The sequence below is a fragment of the Macaca mulatta genome, chromosome 11, assembly GCF_049350105.2.
Source record: "Macaca mulatta isolate MMU2019108-1 chromosome 11, T2T-MMU8v2.0, whole genome shotgun sequence".
Lineage (NCBI taxonomy): Eukaryota > Metazoa > Chordata > Mammalia > Primates > Cercopithecidae > Macaca > Macaca mulatta.
In genome coordinates this window covers 11113992-11128199 of record NC_133416.1, presented here as the reverse complement: position 1 = coordinate 11128199, position 14208 = coordinate 11113992, and the positions used below count along the sequence as shown (strand labels likewise).

At 55.0% G+C, this 14208-nt stretch overlaps 1 protein-coding gene across 12 annotated transcripts in view; it reads left to right on the top strand.

Moving 5' to 3' along the window:
- Positions 1 to 13897, top strand: part of DDX11 (DEAD/H-box helicase 11) — a 33186-nt gene extending 19289 nt beyond the window's left edge. For 4 of the 12 annotated variants that reach the window (XM_001114510.5, XM_077953587.1, XM_077953588.1 and 1 more), the window contains 16 exons: positions 265 to 344; positions 1602 to 1646; positions 1767 to 1834; positions 3292 to 3330; positions 3588 to 3696; positions 3810 to 3941; positions 4758 to 4870; positions 7523 to 7595; positions 7913 to 8016; positions 8726 to 8875; positions 9133 to 9201; positions 9315 to 9415; positions 9825 to 9909; positions 10206 to 10284; positions 10462 to 10616; positions 10692 to 11666. In XM_001114510.5, the coding sequence (XP_001114510.4) occupies positions 265 to 344; positions 1602 to 1646; positions 1767 to 1834; positions 3292 to 3330; positions 3588 to 3696; positions 3810 to 3941; positions 4758 to 4870; positions 7523 to 7595; positions 7913 to 8016; positions 8726 to 8875; positions 9133 to 9201; positions 9315 to 9415; positions 9825 to 9909; positions 10206 to 10284; positions 10462 to 10616; positions 10692 to 10721 (1432 nt within the window). In that variant the 3' untranslated portion in view covers positions 10722 to 11666. Of the gene's footprint in view, positions 1 to 264; positions 345 to 1601; positions 1647 to 1766; positions 1835 to 3291; positions 3331 to 3587; positions 3697 to 3809; positions 3942 to 4757; positions 4871 to 7522; positions 7596 to 7912; positions 8017 to 8725; positions 8876 to 9132; positions 9202 to 9314; positions 9416 to 9824; positions 9910 to 10205; positions 10285 to 10461; positions 11667 to 13627 lie in introns of those variants that run through there. The other 8 variants (XM_077953582.1, XM_077953583.1, XM_077953580.1 and 5 more) reach the window with 4 other exon arrangements.
- Positions 13898 to 14208: the final 311 nt, after the last annotated feature.

The following is a 14208-nucleotide window of genomic DNA, read 5'->3' as shown; positions in this document are numbered from 1 at the left end:
GCCTCTGGCCTGGGCTGTGGTGGGGTGGAGCTGCGTGCCATTCATGTACTGGGCCCATCATGGTGTGTGCTGCACGCAGACCTGGAAGGCTGGGGACCGACCACTGGCTCTGAGGCCTGGCGCCATGGCCAGCCTGCTCTCTGGGAAAGGATTTGTAGCTTGTGACCCAATTTGAGAGGCACCGGGCACAAGGCTTCCACTGGGGCGGGCGGGGCGAGTCACTGTCAGGGCACCACCGCTTAATGTCCATTGGCTTCTTCTCAGGAAGCGTTTGAAGGCCAAGAACCTGATGTACCTGAAGCAGATCCTGTATTTGCTGGAGAAATTCGTGGCCGTGCTGGGGGGTGAGAGCCCCATCCCCCTGCTGACCCTCGGTCTGCACAACCTGCCGGGCTGCTTTTTCCTTGGTTGCCCATCAGGACGCTTCAATTCTCTGTTTTTAAGAAGGGTCACCCAGGCGCGGTGGCTCACGCTTGTAATCCTAGCACTTGGGAGGCTGAGGCAGGTGATTCACCTGAGTTTGAGACCAACCTGGCCAACGTCGTGAAACCCCATCTCTACTAAAAATACAAAAAAAACTAGCTGGGAGTGTTGGTGTGGCCTGTAGTCCCAGCTGTTCCAGAGGCTGAGACAAGAGAATTGCTTGCTCAAACCCGGGAGGCAGAGGTTGCAGTGAGCCGAGATCATGTCACTGCACTCCAGTCTGGGCAACAGAGTGAGAATCCGTCTCAAAAAAAAAAAAAGCAGGGTCTTGGTCATTGATTGAGAAAATTCTTGTTCTTTGTAGCTTGGTTGAGTTGTCTGACTTGAGCTTTTTTTAGGCCCTTGGGTTCTTTGCCCATGTTCTGAGGACTTTCTATTTCAGGCCCTGCCCTGGGGGGATAGTAAGGATACAGCATCATATGAACACACAGTGTTTCCGTGATGGGCATAGTGCTGTGGGGTGTTCGAAGCACTTGCATATGCGGTTTTGTGTGCCCTGTGAGAAAGCAGTGCTGGCATTTGAATCCTTGTTGATGACGCATAAATTAGACCTCAGAGCAAGGGCTGCTTACGGTTCCCAAGCCCAGCACAGGAGCCTGGGATCTTCTGACTCTGACTCCCATGCCTCTTTGCATGACCCTGTCGTGTCCCCTTCTTTTATGATGGGGCACCCCCTTGGAAGGCGTCTGTGGAAGTGGAAGCTGCAGAAAGCCTGTGGGAGCTTCTAGCGGGAGCTGGTCTCGTGCTGCTGCTCTGAGCCGCCAGCTCTGCTTTGCCTCAGGCTCCCCATGTGGCCTGGGCAGCTCCTGTGTGGTCCCGTGCCCTGCATGCATTGGTCTGGCCACTGTGTCCTGGCCTCCTGGAGAAGGGGTGAAAAACATGAACTTACAGGGCTTTGGGTTCCATGTGGAAGCACGTGAGTCAGATGTGGGAGGCTCCTGGACCCACCGGCCCTCTTGGTGGGTCCTTTGTGTGCTATAAATAGCGAAAAACAAAACAAAGCCCTTCAAGTATGGATGCTCTTCTCACTTGACGTGCAGTGCCGAGGGAGAGAAGATAGGGAAGGGTTGAGGGGCCAGAGAACCACCATTGTGACCAATTTCCATTCTCTTTTTTAGGGAACATTAAGCAAAATCCCAATACACAGAGCCTCTCACAGACAGGTAAGAGAGTTGCCCTCAGAGGGCCCAGAGCTGATAGGAGCCACTTCCGAGCTTAACCCTGGGACTGAAACCCAAGGCTCAGGGTGAAGCTCCCAAGGCCCTTCGTGTGTTTGCTCTCAGGGACAGAGCTGAAGACCATCAACGATTTTCTCTTCCAGAGCCAGATTGACAACATCAACCTGTTCAAGGTAGAGGTTTCCACCTTTCCACATTCCACATCCAATTTCCTTCCTGTTACCACTGTGGGTAGAGTACTATGTTAAGACTATAGAAGGAAGAAAAAGCAAAACATAGACATGTAATAACCCTTAACCCGCAGCATGCCTGCGAGACAAAAGTCATCTTCCTTTAGGGTGAGGGCGACAGGGATGGGTGAGGAAGAGACTACTTGGTGCCTCATAGAACAGATAGAGACTCCAGGTCCTCGCTGCCTCACTCCGTCCTCTGGCACAGTCTCTCAGGCTTATGGACAGGAGCAGGACGTTGATTTGTTCTGTGCAACTCATCACGTCTTCCCACTTGGACCTTGGGTCTGGTTGTAGCCTCAGACCTCTGCTCACTCCAGGTCTGCATACCCGGCACTCCCCACATGGAACATGGCCACTGCCGCCTGAACCCCAACTTTGTAACTCAGATCAGCAACAGTGACTGTCCCCGGGTACAGGGTTCTGCTTGTGTTCTAGGCGGCATGCCATGTGCTGTGGCTCTGAGCTAGGATATCCTTTTGCCCCAGCAAGGAAAGCAAACAGGCCCAGGGAGGTGACTTCAAGAGGGTGGCGAGCACAGTCTTCCCCCAAGTGAGCCAATAGCACACGGCAGAGACAGCGTCCAAACCTGGCTACATTGAGTCGGGGCCCCGCATTCATCCCATCCTGCCTGCGTTTTTTTTCTTAAAACCAGCTTTCCCCCTGAATTACCCATTTGGGTCACTGTCACTGCCACCATCCCTGCCAGACAGGCTGGATCCAGGTCATCGTTGATGCCTTTCTTCCCTTGTTTGCCACATGCCTGTGATAGCCGACAGGCCCAACAGCCCTCAGACAGTCCTGCCATCACTGCGCTTCACCCACAGCTGGGACATGGATGCAGGCGCTCCTTCCTCGCCATCCCTCTGCCCATCTTGCTTTCCTTCTCTCTCCTTCCCGTGGGTCTCATCACCCACCATCAAGGGAATCCTCGTCGAAGGATGTCGCTCTTTTTAGAAACCAGTTTAAAGGCTCCAAACTCCCCTCTCTGCATCCCCAGCTGAGATCTGGCACCAAACCACACATACTGGATGCACCGACCTGGTGGCTTTGCTCATAGAAGTTCCTTTTTTTAACTCTGTCACCTGGAAGGAAAGCCAAGGGGACCTAGATTGTACTGAGCACTCTTAGACTTGAGAAACACTTTTGGAAAGAGGGTCTCCCCTTTCCGAAAGGAGGAGGCCACTGCATTGTGGGCAGGGGCAGTAGAGGAGGGGGTGGCCTCGAAGAGGGGATGACAGGGTTGCTGGCAGGGAGGCTCCGGGTGCCTCAGAAGGTAGCACTGCATTGTGCTGCCTGGGTGGTAAAAGTGGTTTGTGTATTTTTTGTTTTGTTTTGTTTTGGAGATTACAGCTTGCTCAGTTTGCACACATGCCTACAGCTGGGCTTGGTTTTTGCAGGTGCAGCGATACTGTGAGAAGAGCATGATCAGCAGAAAGGTAACTGCTCACGTCTTACGGTCCTGAACGTGACCCAACTGTGCCCCGACCCCCTGCCCTTGCCATGCTTTCCTCCCCTGCCCTCAGGGAACTCCGGAGTCCCCTTCATCTCCACCCTCCTTGGTGCAGTGGGCCTTGCTGGGGTGGTGGGATATGTGCTGCAGGCGTCTTGGGCCTGGCAGAGCTTCCGATCCGCCCAGCCTCTCTTTCACGGCTGTTCCTCGTTCCTCTCCGCTGCTCGCTCTCATTCCACCCAGCTCTTTGGATTCACAGAACGGTATGGAGCAGTGCTCTCATCCCGGGAGCAGCCCAGACTGGCTGGGTTTCAGCAATTCCTGCAGAGCCTGCAGCCCAGGACGACTGAAGGTAAGGCAGTGGGGTGGGCAAGCAGAGCCAGCTGCAAGCCTGGGCAAGGACGTCGGTTCCTTGCATGTGGACCTGACCGCAAGGAAGCCGCCTGCCCGTTCTGCTCTGTGCAGCTCCTGCAGCCCCCGCAGACGAGAGTCAGGCTAGCGCCCCGCGACCAGCTTCCCCACTGATGCACATCGAAGGCTTCCTGGCAGCTCTCACTACAGCCAACCAGGACGGCAGGGTCATCCTGAGCCGCCAAGGTAATCAGGTGCTTCTTGGCCAGGTTCAGTTCCCAGGAAGGAGCCGAGCTGAGCCAGGGAGCCGCGGTGTGAAAGGATTCTTTCCTTCCGTCCTGGGAACTTCCGGGTTAGGAGGAAGCAGTGCAGTGGGCACTGGCCTGCTGTGACCTGGGCAAGCAGTGGAGGCGGACAGGAGGAGATCGAGGGGCTGGGATGGGAGTCCTCTCGGGCAAGGGTCCTAGGGAAGCTTGCATTGTGGGGCAGATGGGCTTTGGTTTGGGTCATGGTTTTGTCATCTATGAGCTTTGTGATTTGGACTGTTTTCTTTCTCAACTTCAGTTTCCTTGTATGAAAATGGAGAGGATAGGCCGGGCGCGGTGGCTCACGCCTGTAATCCCAGCACTTTGGGAGGCCGAGGCGGGCGGATCACGAGGTTAGGAGATTGAGACCATCCTGGCTAACACGGCGAAACCCCATCTCTACTAAAAATACAAAAAATTAGCTGGACACCTGTAGTCCCAGCTACTTGGGAGGCAGAGACAGGAAAATCACTTGAACCCAGGAGGCAGAGGTTGCAGGGAGCCGAGATTGCACCACTGCACTCCAGCCTGGACAACAGATTGAGACCCCATCTCAAAAAAAAAAAAAAAAAAAAAGAAAATGGAGAGGATAGTATGGTCCACCTCTGTGGGCTGATTGCCCTAGAGATTAAATGGTGTTTAAAGAGAAAGCACTAGCACTTGTGCCTCAGACTTGGACTCACCTGGGACCCCCTTTGGTGGGACAATAGAAGTGTCTGTTGGCTTGCACTCACTCTCCACCTATCTGTTTTTCCAGGCAGCCTCAGTCAGAGCACCCTTAAGTTTTTGCTCCTGAATCCAGCTGTGCACTTTGCCCAAGTGGTGAAGGAGTGCCGGGCAGTGGTCATTGCAGGGGGGACCATGCAGCCGGTAAGGACGCCTTTCCCAGCCCCTTGTGCCCCATGTGTTGGGATGAGATGGGGGCTTTGGAGAGATGCATTTTCAGTCCTGTTCTCTCCTGGGGCCCCAAGCCAGAAAGGGTCAGCTCGAGCAGGCCCAGTGGTGTCCACTGGGTGACACTGCTATTCTGTCTCACTGCTGTGCCTTTTAGGCTGGAGGGGCAGCGGCGACTCCTCTGCTGCTCCATTCTCTAGTGCCAGGATCACATGTCTCCCAGAGAAAGCTGTTCTGTGGTTTGAAACCCAAGGAAAAAAATTAGGATTCCACTTTTAAAAGGTTCATTTTGATGTATATGAATATAATAGTCTTTGTAGGCATCATTTTTACTTATGTGCATACCTATTTTAAAAACAAAAGTGCGGCTCCCTCCACGTGCTGTCACTGGAACTCGCTCTTTTCACTCGGCAGCAAAGGGTCATAAACCTGTCTCCTTGTCAGCAAGCATGCGCGTATTTCAGTATCCCAGCTGTGCTGGATTCCAGGTACACAGATACATAGCATTTCATGTAGCTGCTCCTGTTTCACTAGGTGTGCAGGTTATTTGCAGTTTTCTGTTTTGAGCATGACTGGGATGAATATAACGGCATCTCTGCACAGTGGTGACTCCCACCTAGGAAAGGGCCTCCTGGACGAAAAGCTGTTGGGAATCCTGAAGCAGTGCTTCCCAGCCCCAGCTGCCTTAGCTTTTGATTTTTATATTTTTGTATGTATAGATTCATAGTTCTATTCATTCAGCATACTAAAGTTGTTCATGGTCATTATTGTTTCTGACATTCACGTTGTCTCAGCTGATGTGACAGCCCCTTCCTGCTAGCTCAGGTCCTCGCCGTGGCCCAGTCAGTCTTGCCTCCAGCACAACAGAATGTCCTGGGTTCACCATGGGTGTCCTTGCCCCCACACTGGATTCATTTCTCCAAGCCGCCCTGGTTTCTTGTAATGGGGAATGACGTTTAGAAATCAAGCTGTGGGTGCTAGGGGTTTGTCATGCTCCTGGGGCATTTCAGTAGACAGATCTAGGAAATGTTTTCAGAATGAATCCATGCTGGTATTTCTTTTTTTTCCTTTTTTTTTTTTTTTTTTTTTTTTGAGACGGGAGTCTTGCTCTGTCTCCCAGGCTGGAGTGCAGTGGCCCGATCACAGCTCTCTGCAACCTCTGCCTCCTGGGTTCAAGCGATTCTCATATCTCAACCTCCTGAGTAGCTGAGATTACGGGCATGTGCCACCACACCCAGCTAATTTTTGTATTTTAGTAGAGATGGGGTTTTACCATGTTGGCCAGGCTGGTCTCGAACTCAGGTGATCCGCCAGCCTTGGCATCCCAAAGAGCTGGGGTTACAGGCATGAGCCACCATGCCTGGCCCATATTGGTATTTCTAAGTAAAAATCAAAGCATTTGTTTACTTGAGCTTATATTGTACCTCTTTTTCTCTTAAGCCTGAACATTGGTGGTACATTAACATACTAATCTGCTCTATCCTATAATATACTTAAAAGTTTTGAAATCATAATACCAATATTACTTCTAACAATAAATCTGATTGAAATTGCCTTTCCTCTTTGCCCTTAACAGTCTGACGCACTAAGGATGTCTGGTCACTAGGCTCTAAAGTCATGTGGAGCCAGGCTTCTCTCCGTGTGCTTCTGTTGTCAGCTTCATAGAGAGCTAGGCTGTTTTTGTTTCATTTTCTTTTCAATTTTAGAATATGCTTTTTTCTTTTCTGACTTGTAGTTTTTAAATATGTAAATATTTGTGTGGTTCAAAAGTCAAAGCTAATATAAAAAGATCTATTCAGGAAAGCCTCACTCTCGTCCTTCTCCAGCCCATTCCCCACCCCCACAGGGAGTTAGTTTTGCTAGCCTGTCCTTGCGGTCTTTCTTTTTCCCCCAGATAAGCAAAAATGTGTCTTCATTTTTCCCTTTCCTGTTTTATTTACATAGAAAGCATCTCAGTCAGTTGTCCCAGCCATTGCTCCTCTAGTGGGCTGCGTGGTTCTCCGTCTGGCAGATGTAGGGAGCTCATTCAACCAGTACTCTCTGGAGAGGCAGGTGCACGGTTACAGGGAAAGGCGCGGGGCACATGCTGTTTGGTATTTGTGGCTGTATATTTTCAGTAAACTCCTAAATATGGGATCCTGGGTTTAAAAGTATAAATACATTTAATTTGTTAACTACTGTGAAATTCCTCTTCATAAGAATTGGACATTCTGTATCCCACCAGTAACATCTAGGAATGCCTGTTTCTCTTTTGGATTGGTTACTTTTGGATTTTTGCCCGTCTAACAGGTGAAAACCTGGAGATTCTTATTCAGTAGTTTGAGCTGGGACCTGGCCACCTATATTTTTGAAAATTTTCACTATAATTTTGCTGCATAGCCAGGGTTGAGAGTGACTGTGCCAGATTTGCTGGATTTCCTTTGCTGTTCCTGCACGTAGTTTAAACGAGGCTGTCAGCACTGGGTATCAGTCACCATTTTTCTTTTTGTTAGTTTGCCGTCAGCCTTTTCTTTGACCTCTTCTTTCAGTGTGTGTGTACTTGCTGTCTCTTAGCCCAGACTTCTCGCTTCCTTTCTGCCGGGCCTCTGAGGGGCCACGGGGCCGTGACGCTGTGGCCTTGGTCTGCAGGTGTCTGACTTCCGGCAGCAGCTGCTGGCCTGTGCCGGGGTGGAAGCTGAACGCGTGGTGGAGTTTTCCTGTGGTGAGGAGCTGTGCCCAGGGTGGGGCAGGCTAGAGGTCGGGTTCTGGCTCCTGTTTTCTGCGTGTAACCTCTTACTGCAACAAGGCACAGGGGCGGAGGAGACCCCGGGATGGGAGCCTTGCCCTTCATGCGCTCGCCCAGGCTCTCCTGCGCTGCTCCCTGCTGCCTGCTGCCCAGTGTGACTGGCGGTGGTGGGTGGGTGAGCGCTGTCAGTCGCTGCTCCTGTGCTGGAAGATGGGGCGGGGAAATGCCCTTTCTGCACTGTGTCTCAGCACCCCTGCATCTCCAGTTTTCGGCCCCTCCCTGGCTCTTACCAGGTCACGTGATCCCTCCAGACAATATCCTGCCCCTTGTCATCTGCAGCGGGATCTCCAACCAGCCGCTGGAATTCACGTTCCAGAAAAGAGAGCTGCCTCAGATGGTCAGTCCCAGCCAGCTCGCCGTGCCACAGCCTGGGCTCAGGCAGCAAAGGGTTTTCTGGGGCAGGGGCACTCTGGCCCACCCTGAGTGTTTTCAGGTGTTGAGGAAATTGCATGGGGCTAGGGGGGAAGGGGGGCACCCGCTATAGAGCCTCACAGAATGAGCGGCATCGATCTAGATGCTTACGGAGGAAGGTCTGAGCTTCCCCGCCCCTCACCCCTTAGGCTGCGAAGTACATATTCTTAAAACCTCCAGGCATCCCCTGAGGATGCCTCACGCAGAGGAAAGCTGCTGGTTCCCTTTGGCTCTCTTGCCCTTTGGTTATATCTGCTCCTGCCGGTGGCAGGGATGCGGGGCTTGGGGGGCATCTCCTGGGGCGTGCCTGGGGCATGCAGCCCCTGATTGTCATTGCGGTGCCCATCAGGACCCTGGAGTGAAGACGGGAGGACTCAGTGCCAGGGCAGTAGGAAGGCCCCCAGGGACACTAGTGCTGTGACGTGTGTCAGAAAGGCGCAGTCCGCAGCAGCGGCTGGGTGTGTTTGGTGGGAGGCGGCACCTACCACCCTGCGGTTCCCACCCAGGGGAGCCAAGTCCTCTTCCTTGGCTGTAGTCCTGCCGTGGGTCTCTCCTCAGTTTTAGGTCTCAGGTTAAGATGGTTTGTGGGTGACTGAGACGTGGCTCCATGGGGGCTTCCTGTCTTCCGTTGTTAGATGGACGAGGCGGGTCGCATCCTCTGTAACCTGTGCAGTGTGGTTCCTGGAGGGGTGGTCTGTTTCTTCCCCTCCTACGAGTACCTGCGCCAAGTCCATGCCCACTGGGAGAAGGGTGGCCTGCTGGGCCGCCTGGCTGCCAGGAAGAAGGTGAGTGGCCTGTCCGCCGGCCCTCCCACTCCTGAGGACGGTGCCACTGAGTCCTCCTGGGAGCTCTTGTGCTCATCGAGTCAGGACAGGCTTCTGGCTCCTCATCCCCGCTGCTCCCAGTCCCTGACTGCAGAGGATTTCCCCAAAGCCCCTGGCTGTGAGGTTCTCAGTCCCCTGGCCAGAAGACAAGGCCACGAGCAGACCTGAGACCTGGCACCCTGAACCTGTCTCTGGGAGATGTCCTCTGTCTTTCTCAGATATTCCAGGAACCTAAGAGCGCGCACCAGGTGGAGCAGGTGCTGCTGGCGTATTCCAGGTGCATTCAGGTGCGGGCGTTAATGCTGAGCTTGGGTCTGAGACTGTGCGGGGGTGGCAGCTGGAAACGTGGGTGACATCCAAGCTTTGGCTCGGGAACTCAGCATCTGGGTGTCTCCCGCAGGCCTGTGGCCAGGAGAGAGGCCGGGTGACGGGGGCCCTTCTCCTCTCTGTTGTTGGAGGAAAGATGAGTGAAGGGATCAACTTCTCTGACAACCTAGGCCGGTAAGTAGTGGTTCTGCTCCTGTCCTGGACTATGATACCTGGCCGGCCCTCACTCCCAGCAGCTGGGCCCCTGCCTGTGTCTGCTGCCATTAGAGCCCACAACTGGGCTGCAACTGCTCAGACCAGCCAGCTGGAGGGAGGGGCTCAGCAGCTCTGGGTTTGGCCCTGGGAGAGCGGGTGGAAAATCAGGCTGGCCATTGCGGTATCAGTACCCAATCCATTGGCCTAGATGGGATCTCTCAGCTGAACAAGCCCTCTCCAGGCGGTAGGTACAGAGCAGGGAGGGTCAAAGCTTTGATCACAGTCGGAGAGGCCTGAGGAAGGGGTAGAACGGAGCAGCTGGTGAGATGTGGGTGATGACCCGGGAGGTCCTGACACCCACCTGCCCTGGGCTTCTGCCTCTCTCCAGGTGTGTGGTGATGGTGGGCATGCCCTTCCCCAACATCAGGTCTCCAGAGCTGCAGGAGAAGATGGCCTACTTGGATCAAACCCTCGTGAGTGACCCCAGTGTCGCAGAGCGGGAGAGGAGAGTGGGCGGTGGGTGGGAGTGGCGTCGCCCTTAGGGCTGATACAGCCGGGCCTTCCCCACTGTGCTGGTGTCTCCTGCCCCCTCCGGAGGCTTGGATGCCCCTCCACACCCTCTTGATCTTCCCTGTGATGTCACCTGGGCCCGTGCTGCTGGCGTTGGCCACGAAGGCTCCTGGTCTGGCTCCAAAGCCTGGCAGGGTCTCTTCCCAGGGAGAGCTGCAGGCAGGAAACAGTCCTGATGAGTCATCCCCTCCACCCCCAGCCCAGAGCCCCAGGCCAGGCGCCCCCAGGGAAGAATCTGGTGGAGAACCTGTGCATGAAGGCCGTCAACCAGTCCATAGGTGAGCCCGGCTGCCTCCGGCTGGGTGGACAGATGGGAGCTGGAGAAGGGGAGAACAGGAAAGGGGGGTTGCCTGCTCTGTCTCCTAAATAAGTCTGAGGAAGGGGAGGGGACGCCATGGGAATGTGCTGTGGGGAGGCAGGTGTTACTCGGAGCCGCAGCCTCTGTTCCTGTGCAGGCAGGGCCATCAGGCACCAGAAGGATTTTGCCAGCATAGTGCTCCTGGACCAGCGATACGCCCGGCCCCCTGTCCTGGCCAAGCTGCCGGCCTGGATCCGAGCCCGTGTGGAGGTTAAAGCTACCTTTGGCCCTGCCATTGCTGCTGTGCAGAAGGTCAGTCCCACCTTTTTCTTTCTGAGAGCCTCCCCACCCCGAGATCTCTTTTCTCACTGCCTTCTGTCTGCCCAGTTTCACCGGGAGAAGTCGGCGTCTTCCTGATGGGCAACCACACCACCGCCTGGCGCCGCGCCCTTCCTTTGCCCTGCCCGCTGGAGACAGTATTTGTCGTGGGCCTGGTCTACAGGGATCCTGTTACAAGGGTGAAACCCGGGAGGAGAGTGTGGAGTCCAGAGCGCTGCCAGCGCCCAGGCACAGGCATTAGCTCCCGTAGGAGAAAATGGGGGAATCCTGAAGAAACAGTGGGTCCTGGCTGGCCTTGGGGCATTCCAGGGCAGCTCCCCTCCTGGCATAGAATCTTCCTTTCCATCCTGCATGGCTGAGAGCCAGGCTTCCTGCCTGGTCTCCACAGGAAGCTGTGGCAACTGTGGCATCCACTGTGGCATCTCCATCCTGCCCACCTTCTTAAGAGTTGAGATAGAGCAGGCCTGTTTGTCTCTGCCCTTTCTAGCCAAGGTTAACTGCCCTGGACTGCTCATCCTCTGGTCTCAATTTAAAATGATCCCATGGCCGCAGGGCTCCTGCCCAGGGACTTGTCACCTGCCCCTCCTTCCTGAGTCACACCTGCAGCCCTGCTCCCTAACCTGTCCCACAGCCCTGCCTGGATTTGTGTCTCTCTGGCTTCGCACCAGTTCCTCCGCATCTGTGGCACCTCCTTCCCTCTCAACCACTTAAACAAACTCCAAGACACCTTCTACCCCACACCATCAATTATGCCAAGGGCCTTTAGGCTCTCAACATGACTATAGAGACCCCGTGTCATCACGGAGACCTTTTTTCCTGTGGGAAAATATCCCTCCCACCTGCAACAGCTGCCCCTGCTGACTGCGCCTGTCTTCTCCCTCTGACCCCAGAGAAAGGGGCCGTGGCCAGCTGGCATCTTCTGCCGCCATTAGGGACCAACGGGGGCCAGAGGAGAGTCACTGATGCCCAGATGTTTGCATCCTGCACAGCTACACGTCCTTAATTAAAAGTGTACTGTTGGTTTCTGCTGAGTTTTTTATTGATTTGTGCTGCCTTTTTCTCTGGAAGCCTCTTTAGGGAATCGAAGAGTGCACTGCTGCAGGGGCTGGGTGGAGCCATCTCCGGACGAAGCACAGGCAGACAGAAGCCCCTGCCCCGGCCACGTGGCCTCAAGCCAGCCTCCCACTCCTTTTTTTTTTTTTTTTTTTGAGACGGAGTCTCGCTCTGTCGCCCAGGCTGGAGTGCAGTGGCCGGATCTCAGCTCACTGCAAGCTCCGCCTCCCGGGTTCACGCCATTCTCCTGCCTCAGCCTCCCGAGTAGCTGGGACTACAGGCGCCCGCCACCGCGCCCGGCTAGTTTTTTGTATTTTTTAGTAGAGACGGGGTTTCACCGTGTTAGCCAGGATGGTCTCGATCTCCTGACCTCGTGATCCACCCATCTCGGCCTCCCAAAGTGCTGGGATTACAGGCTTGAGCCACCGCGCCCGGCCAGCCTCCCACTCCTTGAAGGTGGTCCCCACACAGACCTGGGCCAGTTCCATCCCTGCCCCTTCCAGGGCAGCAGGGCTGAGGAGCCCATTCTGGCTGTGTCCACGTCCGGGCCACGGCCAGAGTCTGGGTTTAGGGGAGGAAGGCATGGCACATCCCCCTCGGATTTCCAGTTGTCCTCTTCTTCCTCTGTCTGTGGCTGCTGGGGGTTGGCAGAGATGGTTTGTCGTCTGACATAGGGGCTCTCTCCTCCCAGCCCCTCACCAGCCCCAGTGGTGAAAAGGCTGGAGGGCAAAGGCTGAGTGAGGGTGGTCTGTGGGGAGCGCTGGTTCCCCCATGCCCCAGAGACTTAAACACAGGAAGAAAAAGGCAAGAGGGGATTAATGATGCCCCAGCCCACGGCAGACAGCAGCCCTGCCTCCCACGCGTGCATCTCAGAACCAGCTTGTTGAGATCTCACATCAGCTCCCTACTTGGCTTATGGCTCTCACTGCAACAGGAAGGTCACAGAGGGGGGTGTGGGGTTCAGTCACATTCAACCCCCAGCTCCATGTTCCTGCCCCTATAGTGTTTTTGTTTATTAGACCCTCTTTTCTCTTTGGTTTAAGAATGAGGGCCCCGGGGCCAGACTTGTCCAGGCTCCCTCTCCCAAAGAGGTGGGCATTCCAGGGCTCTACCGTTTGAAAACCACTATTTTATGAGCCCAGTAGGACACGAAATGAGAACTATTAAAAAATAATAAGGGATTTTTGACAACAGCCCCACAGAAAATGCACCAGGGGTCCAGAAATGAGACTGAGGTGGCCTCAGAAGGCTGCTCCCACCTGAAGAGGATGCTGCTTCTGTCATTCTGCCCGGCGCCTTGGACTGCAGTGGTCAGGGCCTGGGGCGGGGATGAGGGTGCACTGACCAGCAGCTCGGGGAGATGGGGGTGCTGTTAGCGTGCCATCTTATAAGTCAGAAATGGAAATGGGAGAAAGTGTGGGGTGCCTAGGGAAGGAGGTGACTGAGCAGGGAGCTTGGCTCCCGTCCTAGCACCCAGCTCACTTGGCTTGAGAGGCTTGAGCCTGTTGCCAGGGGCAGAGTGGGTGATGCCGGGGCCCAGGCTGGCACCATACATGAGGTTGTCCGCCAGGCAGGTCAAGTAGGTAGGATGGCACAATGACCTTGAGCACTTGGCCCAGGTCTGGCATGTAGTAGTGGTTCTCTGGGATGGGACCTGCAGGATTAGGTGGGGACATGTGAGAGATGACAGGGACCTACAGGAGCAGCCAGTGAGGCCTCAGGTGCACCCTGCACAGCTGTGGTGGCATAAGGGGTTCAATAGAGCCTCTCCTGGAGAACAGTCTGGCAGGCCTTCCAGCTCCTGCACCTGCCTCCATCCCTGCCCCCTCCCTCTCCACCTGCTGCTCCAGCTGCTCTTACTGATGGACAAGGGACACCGAACAGTTTCTCCTCCATCTCTGCCCCCAGCATCACATGGGTCTTTGTGACAGCACCAGCCAATCGGTCCAGGAAGACAGACTTCTTGTATCTCCAGGGGCGACGTGGAAGTCAGGCAAGCCGGCATCTGCTGTCCCGAGACCATGTTCCTGACCTACCTCTCCCGCGTCATCAGGGACACTGTGCAGTGAGGGGTCCCAGGCCACCAAGCCAAGCCACGCCGCTCACCTGGCTCCCGCCTCTGTACTGCACCTGAGTGTGATGTCCTGGGACCCCATTAAGTCAGGCTGGGTCTTGCACCCACACGCCGCGACTCCATTTTCTGCCATACAGGATCTCTGTGGTGTTGACGAGCAGCGTGGAGACCTGGGGAGACCCCTGAGCCCCTCCTCCCCGTCATCCTCAGGCTCCAGCTTGGTGCTCACACACAGGAAAGGACTTCAGCTTCTGAGAGGGCCGGGTGGCTGAGGGATGGTGGATTTTGGAGTGGGACCAGCAGCTGACCTACAAGCTACTGGGGAGGAGGGAGCAGGGAGCACCCACTCCTGACCCAGATTCACTGCTGCTTCCCTCGCCTCTGCCATAAACCCAAAGAAGCAGATCCTGAACCTGGGCTCTTGCCTTCACCTTTATT